At 48.1% G+C, this 18,822-nt stretch overlaps 1 protein-coding gene across 1 annotated transcript; it reads left to right on the forward strand.

Annotated features, from left to right (window-relative positions):
* The first annotated feature begins 168 nt into the window (after positions 1-168).
* LOC126929430 (chymotrypsin-like elastase family member 2A) lies at positions 169-18,621 on the forward strand. The gene is made up of 8 exons (XM_050745797.1): positions 169-293; positions 584-672; positions 7,880-7,977; positions 9,050-9,178; positions 9,702-9,838; positions 12,603-12,748; positions 13,990-14,142; positions 18,531-18,621. The coding sequence occupies exons 1-8, from the start codon at positions 254-256 to the stop codon at positions 18,546-18,548; spliced, it is 810 nt and encodes a 269-aa protein (XP_050601754.1). The 5' UTR covers positions 169-253; the 3' UTR covers positions 18,549-18,621.
* Positions 18,622-18,822: the final 201 nt, after the last annotated feature.

Here is an 18,822-nt window from a genome sequence, read left to right on the forward strand (position 1 = left end):
ACACAACATAATCTCTTCAAAACAGATGGAACCCATATTCCAATATCTACCTTTGGCATCTTTTTCGAAGTATTTCTAGGGTGACAGCTAGGAGCAAATGGGAAAAAAAATATTTGGACGCAAACTCTTTTTTCCACTGGGCTTTGAGAAAATCCCCATCTTGCGTGTTCCCAGTGTATCTCTCACTGATAAGTTCCTCATAAAACCAGGGCCTTATCCAGGGCCACGCGGACAGAACTCCCACGGACACACCATGATTAGTACCCTGCTGCTGTCCGCTTTGGTGGCTGGAGGTAAACCCTGTCACCCAGAGTCACTGGTTTCCCATCCCCTGGTGTGTCTGGGAATGGGATCTTCCTGTCCTCCCCTCTCGCCCCACCCAACCCCTACTGCATTCAGACCTATAATCATAAGAAAACTGGAATGGAGTTTCAAAGAACTGGAGCAAAGAGCAGGATTCTATGACCTCTTAAGATCCTTCTAGAACAAGGGTTTTCTATTTGGGGGTTCAGAATACAGCAAGTGTAGTTTACATTGTGTGGGTCGCTGCTTCCTGGACTCAAGACCCTTTCTCTTTTCATAGCCCTCAGTTGTGGGGTCCCCACTTACCCGCCTTCTGTGACTAGGGTGGTTGGAGGTGAAGAAGCGACGCCCAACAGCTGGCCCTGGCAGGTGAGTCGACCACACTGTACTTCCCCGTGTCCCTGCCCCACTCCCTTTACATCCCCCCTTTGCCCTTCCACGATGGGTACTACTGTGCTGGCAAAGTGAGGACTGATGGGACTCAGAGAGCAGCACAGGCACCTTCACCAATAAGATACATTTCCGGCTGGGCGCAGTGGCTCATGCCTGTTATCCCAGCACTCTGGGAGGCCATAGTGGGCAGATCACCTGAAGTCAGGAGTTTGAGACCAGCCTGGGCAACATGGTGAAACCCGCCTCTACTAGTAATACACAGTTAGCCAGGTGTGGTGGCACACACTTGTAATCCCAGCAACTCGGGAGGCTGAGGCAGGAGAATCGCTTGAACCCAGGAGGCAGAGGTGGCAGTGAGCTGAAATTGCACCACTGTACTGCAGCCTGGACAACAAGGGAAGACTCTGTCTCAAAAAATAAAAATAAAAATAAAAATAAGACACATTTCTGTGGCCTTGGCCAACCTTGGGAGAGGAGGGAGAGGTGCCTCCTCCAGCTGCAGTAAGGACCTGTCCCCTCCCCACTGCCCATAGGCAGCAAATATAGTCTTACTCTATTAACCAATCAGAGGCTTGTTTACAAATGTACCATTAGTCTAGGAACCATTCAAGACTACCTATGCAAATATTCCTTGCTTTAAGGAACCCATCAGTGCTATTTATGCAGATTAATCTTTAACTACCGCAAATCAATGTTACCAATGAAAAAAATGTTTTCTTAAGTTCATATAATCATAGTGATATCAAGACTAAACTGCCGAGTGGGACACAGGCACAAATTACTAAGACGTGTTAACGGTGGGAATTTTAACAGAACTGTGTAAAGTTTACATTGACACAAATATAGTAAAATCTCATTTATCTGATGTAACTGGGACTGAGCAATTGAAAAGTTGGTTATAAAGAAATTATTTTAAATCATACATATATGTTGTGAACATTTTATCTTACACTATGTAAACAATTTTTTGAGTTCTTAACTGTCTTTTTCATGTAAACCACGCCACATAATATCTCATCTACAAGTTCATTTCTTTAAAGCAGAGCAGTAACTTTGAGACATTCACAAAGCAATCTGAGTTATGAGCCCATCCCGACTTTTACGACTTTTCCCCCCAGTCTTTCCATTTTCTCACAGACACTAATTCAGGAGCAATTTTTTAAGAATCATAGTGATTCAGTCTCTTCCAAGCATTTAACTTTGTTTCCATATAAATAACGACTCTCTTTCTGAACTCGTATTTTATTGGTTACATGTTTAATCAAATTTCACTATTGCAAGCACAATTGATGTAAACTACTTTAGGAGCAAACCTAGCTGAATCAGGATGAGTTTCCAACTTAAGTAGGAGGAGGAATTAGCAGCCCACTAGCCTTGAGCATTCAGAGTGACCCATGCAGCAGTCACTGTGTTTACAGAGGCCAGCGTCATTCATCTGGTCCTTGATTAAGAGACTGTCAATGATAGGCCAGGCACGGTGGCTCATGCCTGTAATCCCAGCACTTTGGCAGGTTGAAGTAGGTGGATCACCTGAGGTCAGGAGTTTGAGACCAGCCTGGCCAACATGCTAAATCTCTGACTCTACTAAAAATACAAAAATTGGCCAGGCATGGTGGCGGGCTCCTATAGTCCCAGCTATCTGGGAGGCTGAAACACAAGAATCACTTGAACCCTGGAGGCGGAGGTGGCGGTGAGCCAAGATCACACCTCTGCACTCCAGCCTGGGTGATAGAGTGAGACTCCATCAAAAAAAAAAAAAAAAAAAAAAAAAAAAAAAAAAAAAAAAAACTGTCAATGATAGAATGCTGGCAGATATTTCACATTTTTTTTCTTTTTTTCAGACAGACACTTGCTCTGTCACCCAGGCTGGAGTGCAGTGGCACGATCATAGCTCACTGCAGCCTCCAACTCCTGGGCTCCAGCCATCCACTGCCTCAGCCTCCCACAGTGCTGGGATTACAGGCACCCACCACTGTGCTCAGCCACAGTAAAGTTTTCTGAGACAGTGTCACATTCTGTCACCCTGGCTGGAGTACAGTGGCTGGCGAAACATGGCTCACTGCGGCCTCAAACTCCTAGCCTCCCACCTCAGCCTCCCTACCAGCTGAGACCACAGATGCATACCACCACACCCGGTTAATTTTTTTTTAGAGATGGGGTCTCACTGTGTTGCCCAGGCTGGTCTTGAACTCCTGGACTCAAGTGATCCTCCTGCCTCAGCCTCCCAAAGTGCTGGGATTACAGGCATGAGCCACTCAACCCAGACTCACAATTTATATACTTGGCTTTGTGTACTTTTGCCAGTTCTTTTGCTTTTCTCACAGTCCCATGGTATTTTTTGCCTGAGAATTTGGAAGAAGGGCCACAGTCCCTCTGCCACAGGACCCCACAGCACCGGGCGCATTTGTGCTGAGAACTAATCATTGCTGCCTACAAAAATACTTCCTCACCCTCTTGCACAAAGGTATTCTTGCCTTGAGAACCAGTGAATGATAGTCTGTGAAGAGTCCCTTGTGCTTTGTGCTTCTGTTTCCCTGGGGAAATTGTTTTACTGAGATCATAGGCAGATCTAGCTGGGTGGGAACCCAGATGAGGCGAGTAAGACATTCACTCCGGGGCAAAATGTAAGGGGTAACACAAAACTTAGCAGCCAGCCAGGCGCAGTGGCACACACTTTTAATCCCAGCTATTCAAGAGGCTGAGGCAGAAGGATTGCTGGAGCCCAAGAGTTTGAGACCAGTATGGGCAATATAGCTAGCTGTCACAAAAAAAAAAAGAAAAAAAAATCCTCACTAACCAAAATGAATCATAATTTAATGCAATTTTATTTTTTCTCCTGGAGACAGAGTCTCATTCTGTCACCCAGGCTGGAATGCAGTGGCACAATCTCAGCTAACTGCAACCTCTACTTCCGGGATTCAATTAATTCTCCTGCCTCAGCCTCCCAAATACCTAAGATTACAGGTGCATGCCACCACGCCCGGCTAATTTTTTGTATTTTTAGTAGAGACAGGGTTTCATCATATTGGACAGGCTGATCTCAATCTCCTGACCCACCTGCCTCAGCCTCCCAAAGTGCTGGGATTACAGGTGTGAGTCATCCCACCCACCAGCTATTGTCATTACAGTATTAATCACCCTGAGAGCCCTGCACAGTGGCTTTTGCTCCACATTTCCAGAGAAGGTAACTGGGACTTGGAAAGGTTACAGAATTGCCCAAAGGCACTGAGTTAGCCTGGGGGGAATGAGGATTCAAATTTGGTTCAGTGCTTGTTCTTTTAGCTACACTTTGCTGGCCACAAACAATACCTACCACATGGACTATATTTCAAATCTGTCGGATGGTTTTAGCACATTTTTAAATTGGGGGGGTACATCCTTTTAAGTATCTTTTTTCACTTTCTCTAATTTTAAACATCTTTTTTAAAGCCAGTTCATCTGAGACCTCTTAATGTCACACAAACGAGAAATGTCAAATGGCTAATTAAAAACAAGAACGTTCAGAGAAAAGCAGGCATCTGGCATCTGCCAACAAACAGATCATCGTTCCCCACAGTTACAGGAAGCCCGATCAGTGCAGTCCATGCCCTACTGTCACCTCCCTCCCCTCTGCTTGGCCGTGGCAGGGAATTGAAAGACAGGGGAGGAGGAATGAAGGAACAGGAAGGGCATGGAACGCTTCATTAGAGACTAAAACAGTGTCAGATGTCACCACCTTTTTTCTTTTTTTTTTTTTAAAGACAGGGTCTCACTCTGTCACCCAGGCTGGAGTACAGTGGCGCCATCCCGGCTCACTGCAATCTCCGCCTCCTGAGTTCAAGCGATTCTCCTACCTCAGCCTCCCAAGTAGCTGGGATTACAGGCACACACCACGACACCCGGCTAATTTTTGTATATTTAGTACAGATGGGGGTGTCACCATGTTGGCCAGGTTGGTGTCAAACGCCTAGCCTCAAGTGACCCACCCGCCTCGGCCTCCCAAAGTGCTGGGATTACAGGCGTGAACCACGGTGCCCAGCCTCCACCACTTAAAAGTTGTACCCCACACCTGTTAAACTGTCAATCTAAATAGAAACCTTTTTTTTTTTTTTTTTTTTTTGAGACAGACCCTCACTCTGTCGCCCAGGCTGGAGTACGATGGTGCCATCTTGGCTCACTGCAACCTCTGCCTCCCGGGTTCAAGTGATTCTCCTACCTCAGCCCCCTGAGTAGCTGGGATTACAAGCGCGACCCACTGTGCCCTGCCTAGAAACCATTTTTAACCTGAAAAAATTTATTTAAAAAAACATGAGGAGCCGGGGGGCAGGGGAGTAAGGTCCACTTATGCAGTCTCATGTTCCTATGAGTGGATTTGGTCTTCAGGGGGAAACTAGACAAGCAGGAGACAAGATCACCCGCCCCTGGTGATCTCTTCCATTCTATTCATTTGCTTATTCACTCACTTGTTCAATCAGTCAGCATTTGTTAAAGACCCAGTATGTACCAGGCACTGTTCTAGGCGCCTGGCACATAGCAGTGGGGGGAAAAATTCATGAAGACTTTATTAAAGTGGAGACGTGGCCAAGCACAGTGGCTCAAACACCTGTAATCCCAGTATTTTTGGAGGCCGAGGTGGACAGATCACTTGAGGTCAGTAGTTCGAGATCAGCCTAGCTAACATGGCGAAACCCCGTTTCTACTAAAAATGCAAGGAAATTAGCCAGGTGTGGTGGCAGGCACCTGTAATCACAGCTACTCTGGTGGCTTAAACAGGAGAATCACTTGAACCCAGGAGACAGAGGTTGCAGTGAGCCAAGATGGTGCCCCTGCACTCCAAACTGAGCAACCAAGCAAGACTCCATCTCAAAAAAATAAAAATAAAATAAAGTAGAGGAGTGAGACAATAAACAACTGAATGAGTAAACTCATCACATGCCAGAAAATGCAAGATGCTATGAGGAAGAGTAACGCAGAGCAAGAGGAAGGAGGCAAGTGTGTCTGTGTGTGCGTATGTACATGAGCGTGCATGTACGTGTGTGTGCACACTGTTGGGGACAGCATGGTCATAGAAGACCTCATGGAGAAGGTTACCTTGAGCAGAGACCAACAGGAAGTGAAGGAAAGAGTTACATCGATATTTGCAAGAATATTCCAGGCAAGAAGAAGAGCCAGTGCAAAGGCCCTGAGGCAGAAGTGGGTTTGGTGTATTTGCAGAACTGCATGGAAGTCAGTGTGGCTGGAGGAGAGGAGAGTGGGAGCCTATGGAGTCAGAGAGGCCACAGAGGGCCTAGTAGGTCATCACACACTCTTAGGTTTTATAAGCTGTAAAGGGGGAGCCCCTGGAGGGCCTGAGCAGAGAAGAGAAGTCATCTGACTTCCATTCAAAAGGGATTATTCACACTACTGTGTTGAGAAAATGTGGGCGGGAGCGGGGAGAAGAGATGGGAGACTAGAGTGATCATTGAGAAGAGAGGATGACTGGGACACGCAGTTGAGGTAGTGACCGAGGGGTAGCAACCCCTCCACATATTGCCAAGATAGAGCTGATGGGATTTGCTACTGGACTGGAATGAGGGATAACAGGGAAAGACAGGAGCCAAGGATGACACCAAGGTTTGCGGCCTGAGCAGCAGTGGAGTTGCCATTGACTGTGACAGAGGACCCTGGGGAAAGACCGCATTTGGGATAAGGCAGGAGTTTTGTTTTGGACATACTAAACCGGAGGGAGCTAAGGAAAGAGCTCCCAAGGAGGGGAAGATCCCAACCAATCCAGTTGCAGAAACATGTTCAGAACAGGGTTTTTTGGGGGTTTTTTGTTTTTGTTTTGACATGAAGTCTCACTCTTGTCACCCAGGCTGGAGTGCAATAGCACGATCTCGGCTCACTGCAACATCTGCCTCCCGGGTTCAAGTAATTCTCCTGCCTCAGCCTCCTGAGTAGCTGGGATTGCAGACACACGCCATCACACCTGGATAATATATGTATTTTTAGTAAAGACGGGATTTCACCATGTTGGCCAGGCTGGTCTCAAACTCCTGACCTCAGGTGAATTCACCAACCTCTGCCTCCCAAAGTGTTAGAATCACAGGCATAATGCAGCACTCCAGGCAGAACAGTTATTTTTTAATAGTCTGTATGTTTTTTATTTTTCTATCCCAGATTTTTTGCGTTAATTTTGTTGTTGCTTTTTGTTGCGGGTGGCAGAGCAGATACATGCCCTTGCTATGTCACCCAGGCTGAGCACAGAGCAATCACAGCTCACTGCAACCTAGACTTTCTGAGATCAAGCAATCCTCTCACCTCCTGAGTAACTGAGACTACAGGTGTGCACCACCACTCACAGTTAATTTTTATTTTATTTTAAAATTTTTGGGTAGAGTCAAGTTCTCACTATGGTGCCCAGGCTGATTCACAAACTCCTGGGCTCAAGCAATACTCCCACCTCAGCCTTCTGAGTAGCTGGGACTATAGGTATGCACCACGGCACCCAGCGGCTAATTTTCGGCTTTTTTGTTGATACAATGTATTAGTCCTTCCTCACACTGCTAAGAAAGACATACCTGAGACTGGGTAATTTATAAAGGAAAGAGGTTTAATTGACTCACAGCTCAGCATGGCCGGGGAGGCCTCAGGAAACTTACAATCACGGCAGAAGGGGAAGGAAACACATCCTTGTTCACACAGCGGCAGCAGGGAGAAATGCCGAGCAAAAGTGGGGGAAAGCCCCTTATAAAACCATCAGATCATGTGAGAACTCACTATCATGAAAACAGCATGGGGGTAACCACACTCACGATTCAATTACCTCCCACCAGGTCCCTCCCACGACACATGGGGATTATGCTACAATTCAAGATGAGATTTGGGTAGGGACACAGTCAAACCTTATCAGATGGGGTTTCACCATGTTGCCCAGGCTGGCCTCAAACTCCTGGGCTCAAGTGATCCTCCTTCTTTCGCCTCCCAAAGTGTTGGGATTACAGGCATGAGCCACCATGCCTGGCCTGATTCGTTTTAATATAGATTGCATTAACATGTTTTTCATCGTGATGTCTGAGGTTTTGGGTGCCCCCTTAAGTTGTGCACCTGAGGTGAGTGCCTCACTCCCCCTTACCCTAGTCTCAGCCCTGTTCTTGGGAAACTGGAGTGCAGGGAGGCCCTGCTTTTTCAGCCACAGCCACAGAGCTCCTATGTTTCTCCCCAGGCCTCCCTGCAATACACCTCCGATGGCAATTGGTACCACACCTGCGGAGGGACCCTGATAAACAACAGCTGGGTCCTGACGGCTGCCCACTGCATCAGGTAACTGCCATTCCCTGGGCGCTTGGCCTGCTCACCAGCCGGTGCTCATTTCTGAGCTGGGGGCTCAAATGGCCTGAACCACGCTACATAAAGGAATCTTGCAAATAACCACTAGCCTGGCCGAGACACAAGCTGTAGTCAATCAATGGTTCAGTGTGTTGGCCCATCAATGTCAGTACATGGCACAAATGGGGTGTCCTGTGCCAGGTACTGAGGGAGGATAAGGAGAAGGGGAAGGCCTAATCTCTGCCCTCTTGGGGAAACTATATGTGGCCTCTGGATCTGGAATTGGGTTCCCCTGAACAACTTGACTTCTCAAAGCTTCAATACCATCACCTGCAGAAAACAATGGAGTAACAGAATTTAGTGTGAATTCAATGAGTTGATTTACTAAAGGGCCTGACACTTAGTAAGTGCCCAGTGAAAGCTCATTCTGAATTGTAGACTAATTATAAAGGCCCATGAGGTTCTGCAACGTTGTTCACTTATCCTCTTCATTGTCCGTGACCTCTGCTCATCACAGCTGGAACTCACCAGAGCTTTTGCTGGGTCGTTGTGACTCCTTCCAGGAGTGATCCCTTCTCCCATCTAATTTATAATAAGCTCTAGGAGGTGATGGGGAAACTAATAGAGACTTACAGTCAGGAGTCCTGGCTTCTGGTTCTGGTTTCTTACTAACGGTGGGACTCTGGGCCAGGTTACACCTCTCTGGGCCTCAGTTTCCCCATCTGAAAATGAAAGGTGGGAAAAATGTCCTTGAGAGCAAATGACTCCTGTTTTCTCTGTGTTCATCTCATTCCCTCCATAATCCTACAGAGTCTGTGTTATTACAACATTTATTTTATAGTATAGTTTAAAGTTAGTATAGTAACAATTATTATATGATCATAGTTCTTATGTTATATACTTTAGGCTCTATTATAACTAACTGATTGTCCCAGGGGAGGAAAGATCCCCAAGCCCAAGCCCCAACTAGTGGCTCATGCAGCAGCCAGTTACTTGGGTCTATCCCAACATTATCCAAAGCCAGGCCTCTGGAGGTGACCCTCTCCCTGGGCCCCCTTTCTCCCAGCTCCTCCAGGACCTACCGCGTGGTGCTGGGACGCCACAACCTCTACATTGCGGAGTCTGGCTCGCTGGCCGTCAGTGTCTCTAAGACTGTGGTGCACCCGGACTGGGACTCCAGTGATGCCTCCAAAGGGTTCGTTTCTGTCTGGGTGCACTTGGGGGTGAAGTTGTCAGGGAACAGATGGGGGTCTCACAGAGGCAAGGGTCTCAACTCCACCACATGCCCTCTGCTTCTTCTATATGGAGGGAGAAGGAGTTCTGGACTCTTAGATGTGGAACCAGCTCCAAAGATATCTGGGATGGGGATGTGACCTGGGGAGGGAGAAGCAAAGACTGCCAGAGTGACCTGAGTTTGCTGCCAGTCAAGCCTACAGGGCCCCTGTCCGCTGAGCATGTATCTACTTCATGCCAAGTCCTGGGGACACAGGGACAGTGCTGTCGACCCTGTAACTCTCCCTGGAGTAGGACACAATCTCTCCTGCCTTGCCCCTTTCAACAAGGCCCTCTGCATTTTCAAACATGCCCTGGGGCCCTGCCACTCAGAGCAAGCTGGGGTAACATACAGGGAACGATGACAAGGTCTCAGAGCCCTCCAAAGCCCCACAGGGCAGGAAAAGTCAACCCTGTCCTCATGCTCTGCCTCTGCACTGACCCAGGTACGACATTGCCCTGGTCAAACTGGCTAACCCCGTCTCCCTCACCGACAAGATCCAGCTGGCCTGCCTCCCTCCTGCCGGCACCATTCTACCCAACAACTACCCCTGCTACGTCACGGGCTGGGGATATCTGCAGAGTAAGTGGGAACCAGGAGCCCCCAGGCCTGGGAGGGAAGGGAGGTGATGTCACCCCTGTCTGGCCAGGGCCTCTCACCTGTCATCCCAGGGTGTGTGGCTGGGAGGAACGGGATGGCATAGGCTGATGCCTGCCTGGGTTCAAATGTCAGCTCTCCCACTTCATGACTGTGACACCTTGGGCATATTACTAGGTCTCTCCATGCAGCACTTTTATCATATGTAAAATGCAAATAATTGGCTGGGCGCCGTGGCTCACGCCTGTAATCACAGCACTTTGGGAGGCCTGGCGGGCGGATCACTTGAGGTCAGGAGACTAGCCTGACCGACATGGAGAAACCCCCTCTCTACTAAAAATATTTTTAAAATAGCAGGGTTGCCGGGCGCTGTGGCTCACACCTGTAATCCCAGCACTTTGGGAGGCCGAGACAGGCGAATCACAAGGTCAGGAGATCGAGACCATCCTGGCTAACTAACACTGTGAAACCCCGTCTCTACCAAAAATACAAAAAATTAGCAGGGCGTGGTGGCGGGCGCCGTAGTCCCAGTTACTTGGGAGGCTGAGGCAGGAGAATAGTGTAAACCTGGGAGGCAGAGCTTGCAGTGAGTGGAGATCGCACCACTGCACTCCAACCAGGGCGACAGAGCGAGACTCCATCTCAAAAAAAAAAAAAAAAAAAAAATAGCAGGGTGTGGTGGTGTGCTCCTGCAGTCCCAGCTACTCAGGAGGCTGAGGCAAAAGAATCGCTTGAACCTGGGAGGTGGAGGTTGCAGTGAGCCAAGATTTCGCTACTGCACTCCAGCCTGGGGGACAGAGTGACACTGTGTCTCAGAAAAAAAAAAAAAAGGGGCATAATAATAGCAGCTACATCACAGAGTTCTCAAGAGGATTAAAGGAGATTATAGGAAGCCTGGCATGTGGTAGGTGCTCTGTGTTAGTTGTTGTCACTGTCCCTATGATGGAAAGAAAGTTACAGAGACCATGTGACATCTTCTGTGTGGCCCATAGAGTTCAGAACAGAATTTTCCTCTGTGACCTGAGGCCCCTGGAGTCCTCATCGGACCCTCCGTGCCCCATGGCAAAAGCTGTCCCCTGTGCCATTCGGTCTTGCTGCTCAGAACCTGGCTGAGGGCGGGTCTTCTTTGACATAGACTCCAGGGGTTACAGATCCAATGACTGTAGCCACCAAGAGGAACAGAGTTCCCGCCCTTCCCTTGTGAAATCACCAGAGGTTTGGAAGATTCTAGGAAGAGATGAGTGATAATGACCTTATGACCATAATGACATTATGAGTGATAATGACATTATGACATTTCTCCCTAATGACATAAACGCATAAGTATAATGACATGTTTTTCCAGGGGTACATCCACATATGTACCCTCGAATAAATACCCATTGCCCTCTTGAACTGCTTATCTGTAAACACAAGGACACATCAAATCCTGCAGTGAGCGGTGGTGGAAGAGGCATTTCATGCTTATTAAGATAGAAGCACAACCACCTGTTTGTTTCCCCCAGACAACCCCTGGGGCAGATGCAGTTCATCTGAGACAGTGGGAGCGGGGAGGCATCCAAATGCTTGGCTTTTAGGCCCAGCTCTGTCGGTCACGGTGAAACCTTGGGCAAGTCACTTCCGAACCTCAGTTTCCTTATCTGTAAAATGGAAACACTGTTGGTGAAGACCAAAGAGGTGAAAGGTGAAAATGCAATCTTACATTGCAAAATGTTATACAAGTGTTAATTACTTATTAGTGGTCTTAAGCCAGACCATTAACTTCCTTTTTTTTTTTTTTTTTTTTTTTTTGACAGAGTCTTGCTCTGTTGACCTGGCTGGAGTGCAGTGGTGCAATCTCAGCTCACTGCAACCTCTGCCTCCCAAGCTCAAGCGATTCTCCTGCCTCAGCCTTCCAAGTAGCTGGAATTATAGGTGTGTGCCACCACGCCCGGCTAATTTTTGTATTTTAGTCGATACAGGATTTCACCATGTTGGCCAGGCTGGTCTCAAACTCTTGACCTCAAGGGATCCACCCAACTTGACCTCCCTAAGTGCTGGGATTAGAGGGTGAGCCACTGCGCCTGGCCGACCCTTAACTTCCCTAGGCTCAATCCATAGTGAAGAATTATGTTAAGCTCATCCTTGCCACTCATAGTAACAGTAATGCAGGTGATGGTGGCTGTGTCATTGGGGGCCATTATGACAGCCCTCCCTTCACCACACCAGCATATTTTTCCCAAGGAGGGGGCTCTAACTGCCAGGAGGCTCACTTTCTTATTTCAGATAAGTGACAGCAAACCAGGGAGCTAGCTCAGCAAAAAAAGGGATTGTTCTAAGGATTTAAAAGTTTCAACCTAAGGGCTGAGATATAGCCAGGCATCAGGAACAGGCTGGAATCAGGGGCTGGAAGCCTGTAAGAAACTCAGGAAACCCTCTCTTGGAATTTCTTTTCTTTGTGAGTCTAATTCATTCTCCACATGAAACAAAACGTCAGTCATTGCCAAAAGCTTCCCAGATTTACGTCCTCTGAAACCGGAATCTCTTAGACCCCATCTCAGGATCCCAGGGGAGGGAGCTCATTGGCTTAGCTTGAGTCAAGTGTTCACTGCTGAACCAATCAACCGTGAGGACACAGTGTAGACAAACATAGCTGTTCGCATATTGCAATGGATGGAAGACAGTAACAGGGGAACCCAGTAAGGGTCAACCACTTCCTTTTTCTCAGGAGTCCTTGCATCCCTAATGCTTTCTTTCTGATCTCATTCAGCCAGCGGGCCTGCTTCTGAAGTCCTGCAGCAGGGCCGGTTGCTGGTTGTGGACTATGCCACCTGCTCCAGGTTTTTCTGGTGGGGCAGCACCGTGAAAACCAGTATGATCTGTGCTGGGGGTGATGGCAAGATCTCCAGTTGCTACGTGAGTATCAAAATCAGGGGCTCCGCTCAATGACAAAATGTGACTGGAGATAAGGCTATAGAGGTCCATCCCTCCATAGGTCCATCCTCCCACCTCCTGGCAGAAGTACCCAGAAATATGTTCCAGATATATCAGAACCCGATCTCTGGCCAGGCACTGTGGCTCTTGCCTCTACCCTGTCACTTTGGGAGGCCAAGGCAGGCAGACCACTTGAGGTCAGCAGTTCGAGACCAGCCTGGCCAACATGATGAAACTTTGTCTCTACTAAAAATACAAAAATTAGCTGGGCGTGGTGGCAGGCACCTGTAGTCACAGTTACTCAGGAGGCTGAGGCAGGAGAATGGTGTGAACCCGGGAGAAGGAGGTTGCAGTGAACTGAGGTCACATCACTGCAATCCAGTCTGGGTGACAGAGTGAAACTCAAAAAAAAAAAAAAAAACAAACTTGATCTTGGATCTTGTTTGTTCTTGTTTTGAGATTCTCCTTGTCGTGTCCACCCCTCTCACTGCTGGGAAGTCCTTCCCTGGGTCTCATCAAGGTCTCTCATGATTGTCATTCCGTATCCTTTCCTCTATGCTGGAAGGGAACCAAAGGAAGGTATTCCCTGACTTAGGGCCTTTCTAGGATGACTTCTGGGTTTTCTGTTGAATTACTCTCATCAGTGGCCCAGCGTGTCCCCTCCAGGTAGCTGCCACGGAAGCCTTCCCAGAGACAGTGTCTTAACCACCAGGAATTGCTCTGTGTTGGACTTAGCAGTGAAGTGGGGATGGAATAGGAAGGAGATCCACACGCCCTTCAGATCACACTGTGCCCTACACACTCTGCCCACACAGACCACCCCACCCGCGGGAAGACAGAGCCAGTGGGGAAGAGCCTGAACTCTGGGATGTGGCCTCAGCTCCTTTACAAACGGCCTGTGCAACCTTGGGCAAGTCCCAACCTCTCAACACTCCAGTTTCTCCTCTTCAGTGGTCTGGGGACACTGTGAATATTTACCTTGTAGGATTTTGTGGGGATTAATGAGATAAGGCATAGAACATGCTTAGCTCAGCTCTGGCCACACAGGAAGAATAAGTGTTGGCTCTTGTTGGAATTATGGTACCATCTTGGGCTATGACCACAAGGGCTGGCTTCAGAGGACAGTGACCTGCAGCAGAACAATAGAAATGCATTGAGAACAATGGTTCCAATGGGCAGCCCCTTCCTCTCCCCTTACCCTTTATAACTCTGGCCTTCCTCAGGGAGACTCCGGCGGGCCGCTGAACTGCCAGGCGTCTGATGGCCGGTGGGAGGTGCATGGCATCGTCAGCTTTGGGTTCAGGTTCCGCTGCAACTTCTACCACAAGCCCTCCGTCTTCACACGGGTCTCCAATTACATCGACTGGATCAATTCGGTAAGAACCGGACCAGCCCTCAGCTCATGCCTGTAATCTCAGCATTTTGGGAGGCCGGGGCGGGCAGATCGCGAGGTCAGAAGTTCAAGACCAGCTGACCAACACAGCAGAACCCCACCTCTATTAAAAGAAATACAAAAAAGTTAGCCAGGCGTGGAGGGCCCCCCTGTAAAACTAGCTACTCAGGAGGCTGAGGCAGGAGACTCCCTTGAACCTGGGAGATGGAGGTTGCAGTGAGCCGAGATTGCACCATTGCACTCCAACCTGGACAGAAGAGTGAAACTCCAACTTAAAAAAAAAAAAGAGAGTGAGTTCCATAGAAATGGTGATTTTATTTTTGTGTATCTGTGTGTGGCCCAGACTCCACCATCCAGTGCTGTAAACGTGTATATTTATCTGCAAAGCCCAAAACCTGATTCTTTCAGACCCCCATAGCATTAATTATTGGAAATTAGTCCCCCTCAGGGGTCTTCCAGTTGTTCTGTAGGGTGACCAACCATCCCGGTTTGTGCAGGACTGAGAGGTTTTCCAGGATGCAGGACTTCCTGTTTTACTCTGGGACCATCCCAGGCAAATAAAACCGAGTTGATCCCCCTGTCTTATCAATGGAAACTCAGAGCTGTCTCCTTTCAGCTTCCACAATAACTCAATTTGTTTTTAACAATGAACACACATTTGTTTCTAACAGTAAGCATTAACATTATGTATTAAAAATAATAGGCCAGGTGCCATGGCTCATGCCTGTAATTGCAGCACTTTGGGAGGCCAAGGAGGGAGGATTGCTTGAGCCCAGGAGTTCAAGACCAGCCTGGGAAACATAATGAGACTCTGTCTTTACAAAAAAATTTTTTTAATTACTTAGGCATGGTAATTACTTACCATGGTAATTTTTTAATTACTTAGGCGTGCCTGTAGTCTCAGCTACTTGGGAGGTTCAGGTGGAAGGATCACTTGGGCCCGGAGGCCAATGCTACATTGAGCCAAGGTCACACCAATGCATTTCAGCCTGGTTGACATAGCAAGACCCTGTCTCCGAAAATAATGATAATAATAACTGGCATCAATATTAAGGAGCAGCCGTGGATACACGCAGCAGTAGGTGAAAGCAGCCAGAACAGGAAACCCTGTCACAAGAAAGGGGCGGCTGGTGGCTCACGCCTGTAATCCCAGCAGTTTGAGAGGCCAAGATGGGCAGATCACCAGAGGTCAGGAGTTCGAGACCAGCCTGGCCAACATGGGGAATCCCCGTCTCTACTAAAAATACAAAACTAAGCTGGGTGTGGTGATACGTGTTTGTAATCCCAGCTACTCAGGAGGCTGAGGCAGGGGAATCACCTGGGATTGAACCTGGGAGGTGGAGGTTGCAGTAACCCGAGTTCGCGCCATTGCACTCCAGCCCGGGTAACAGAGCAAGACTCCATCTCAAAAACAGAAAAAACACACGAAAAAGAAACGGGTGCCCCAGAAGGGGCAGAGGAGCCACCATGCCTGTTACTGAATGCTGGGAGGGAAGAGTTGGACACTCTGTGCCGATGAAAGACCACCTCAGTTTGCTCTTCTGTAAAATGGGACTTGAACTAGACCAGGACTCCTCCACTATTTAGGCGCTACAGCAAATGGGAGTTATGGTATTTGTGGCAGAGCCCCAAAGAAGGGGAAAGCTGGCATCTGAGTTCACTAATTTTAATTTGCAGAGAAGTGTTCATTAAACTGACACTTATAAAAGCAAATATGAAGCTGCAGCCATGAGCACATGGTCACAGGAGGAAACTAAACTGTCAAAATAAGCAGGTGGCTGCTTCCAAGTGTTCCCACTGATTCTTGCCAACTCCTTATTCATTTGTCTGTCTGCTGGCATCTTTTTGCCAACAAGTGGTCACAGGCAGAGATTCCAAAAACGTTTGTTGGAGAAAAATGGAAAATCAAAAAGCCAGTAGCCATTAATCATTAATTGGTGCTTTTTTATATATAAATTGGGAAAAACCCATCTGAGTCCACCTTTGGAGGCGCCACCCACACATCAAAGGAGCCTGGCCTGAGACTGACTGGATGAAAGGCTGCTTAGGGGCCTTTCCCTGCCAATTTCTAAGACCCTTTTCCAGCCCCAGCTGCTGTGGGAGTCACCATGCAGCTGGTCCTGGCAGCAACCTGGGGACCTGAAGCAGGGGCAGGGGCAATTGTCCCAATTTTTTTGTCCCAGCGTCAGCTGTTCCCAGCCACAGACACAAGCACAACAGAGCAGGCCAGATCTCGAAGCATGGCCAGATGGCAGCAGGGATCCACAGGGCATCACGTCTCGCGAGGCAGCTGGGCAGAGGCCCTGTGTTCATGGGAGAGCAGTAGGGGCAGGCCAGGTGCCCGGTAACGGGTTTCAGAACGGGGAGAGCCAAGCAACCAGCTGTCCTTGGTGGGGGCTGCCCCTGGCAGCTGCGGAGGGACTCGTGAAAACTTGCAGTGGCCCCAACCCAGGAACACACCATGTGCAGCCTGGAGTCACGTACCACTAGAGCCCTGGGGGTGCCTGAGAGCACCTGCCTGGATAAACCCAGACAGGTGACAAGCCAAGGTCAGGAAGTACAAGCAAAAGAGCAGAGAAGCAGAGGAGACAAGTGGCCTGGCGCTTTCATCCTTTCAACAAATGTCCATTGAATGACAGTCACATGTGAAACTTCAGCGATCCTTAGCTTTTATTCTTTTACCAGAAGGTAATACATACTGTGTAAAAATATTAAAAGAATATAAGAGTGTATCAAGTAGAAAAGTAGAAGTCCCCCCTCATTTTACATCTCCAGTTCCACTCTCCAGAGGTAATCATTGTTTTTGTTTATGTTTTTTGAGACAGAGTCTCGCTCTGTCACCAGGCTGAAGTGCAGTGACTTGATCTCGGCTCACTGCAACCTCTGCCTCCTGGGTTCAAGTGATTCTCCTGCCTCAGCCTCCTGAGTAGCTGGGACTACAGGCACACACCACCACGCCCAACAAATTTTTTTTTTTTTTTTGACACAGTCTTGCTCTGTCGCCCAGGCTGGAGTGCAGTGGCCGGATCTTGGCTCACTGCAAGCTCCGCCTCCCGGGTTTACGCCATTCTCCTGCCTCAGCCTCCCGAGTAGCTGGGACTACAGGCGCCCGCCACCTCGCCCGGCTAGTTTTTTTTTTTTTGTATTTTTTAGTAGAGACAGGGTTTCACCATGTTGGCCAGGCTGGTCTCAAACTCCTGACCTCAGGTGATCCGCCCACCTTGGCCTCCAAAAGTGCTGGGATGACAGGCATGAGCCACTGCTCCTGGACAAGTTGTCATTGTTAACAGCTTGGTGTGTGGTCTCAACTTTATGTGCATATGTAGCTATATATTTACATAGATAGACACTGTCTTCTAAGCAAAAACTGGGATCTGAGTCTTCATACTGTTCTGCAGCTGTTTTTCACTTAACACCTTATCACATTTTATATGTCAGTATGTACATGTCATTCTTTTGAACAGCTAAATACTATTCCATAGTTTGAGTATAATGAATGAAACTTTCATATTTCCTATTTTTCACTCTTACATTGTGCAGTGAACATCCTTGAACATAATTCTTGCACACTGGTCTGAGTGTTTGTGCTGTAGCAGCTGGATCTCCTGCAGTTTACAGCACTGGATCATGAAGTTGGCATATCAAAATGTTTAACAGGCCGGGCGCGGTGGTTCACGCCTGTAATCCAAGCACTTTGGGAAGCTGAGGCGGGTAGATCTCTTGAGGTCAGCAGTTCGAGACCAGCTTGGCCAACATGGTGAAACCTCATCTCTACTAAAAATGCAAAAAATTAGCCAGGCATGGTAGTGCATGACTAAAATCTCAGCTACCTGGGAGGCTGACGTACAAGAATCACTTGAACCTGCATGGCGGAGGTTGCAGTGAGCCCAGATCGCCCCACTGCACTCCAGCCTGGGGAACACAGTGAGACTGTCTCAAAAAAAAAAAAAAAAAAAAAAAAACGTTTAACAGACACTGATCAACAGCCTCTGGAAGCAGTTATAGCACCAACCACATTGCATAACTGCCTTGCAAATAGCAGTTTTGATTTGAGAAACAAACGAAATCTAAAAATATGCCATCCACACATTTGGAATATAAGTTTTAGGGGTTCAAAGGCCCCCTACCCTGAAGCCCACACAGGACTCCTGGTAAGAAACCCTTTACAGGAAGACCCTAACAGGTCAATGAAAAGCTGTGATTGCATCTTTGTTTTCAAAACGTCATCAGAACTCCTCAGGCAGGAGCTACTGCAGTGTGGGCTGCCTGTGACTCACATGAGGAGCTTAACCCAGGAGGACAGAGACAGGAAACTGCCACGCACAGCTCTGCAGTTAGGTGAACCTGACGATTTTCTTGTGTGTCCTACAGGTGATTGCAAATAACTAACCAAAAGAAGTCTCCGGGACGGTTTCAGATTTGGAAAGGTCCCAGAAAGAAATTAATATTATAATAAAATGACAACTATGCAAATCACATCTTGATGAGAGATTTATTAGCAATCCATCCTAACATCCAGGGCCCTAAAAACCAGAAATAGGCTGGGCGCAGTGGCTCAACCCTGTAATCCCAGCACTTAGCACTTTGGGAGGCCAAGGCAGGCAGATCGCTCGAGTCCAGGAATTCAAGACAAGCTTGAGTAACATGGCATAACCCAGTCTCT

Source organism: Macaca thibetana, chromosome 1, assembly GCF_024542745.1.
Source record: "Macaca thibetana thibetana isolate TM-01 chromosome 1, ASM2454274v1, whole genome shotgun sequence".
NCBI lineage: Eukaryota > Metazoa > Chordata > Mammalia > Primates > Cercopithecidae > Macaca > Macaca thibetana.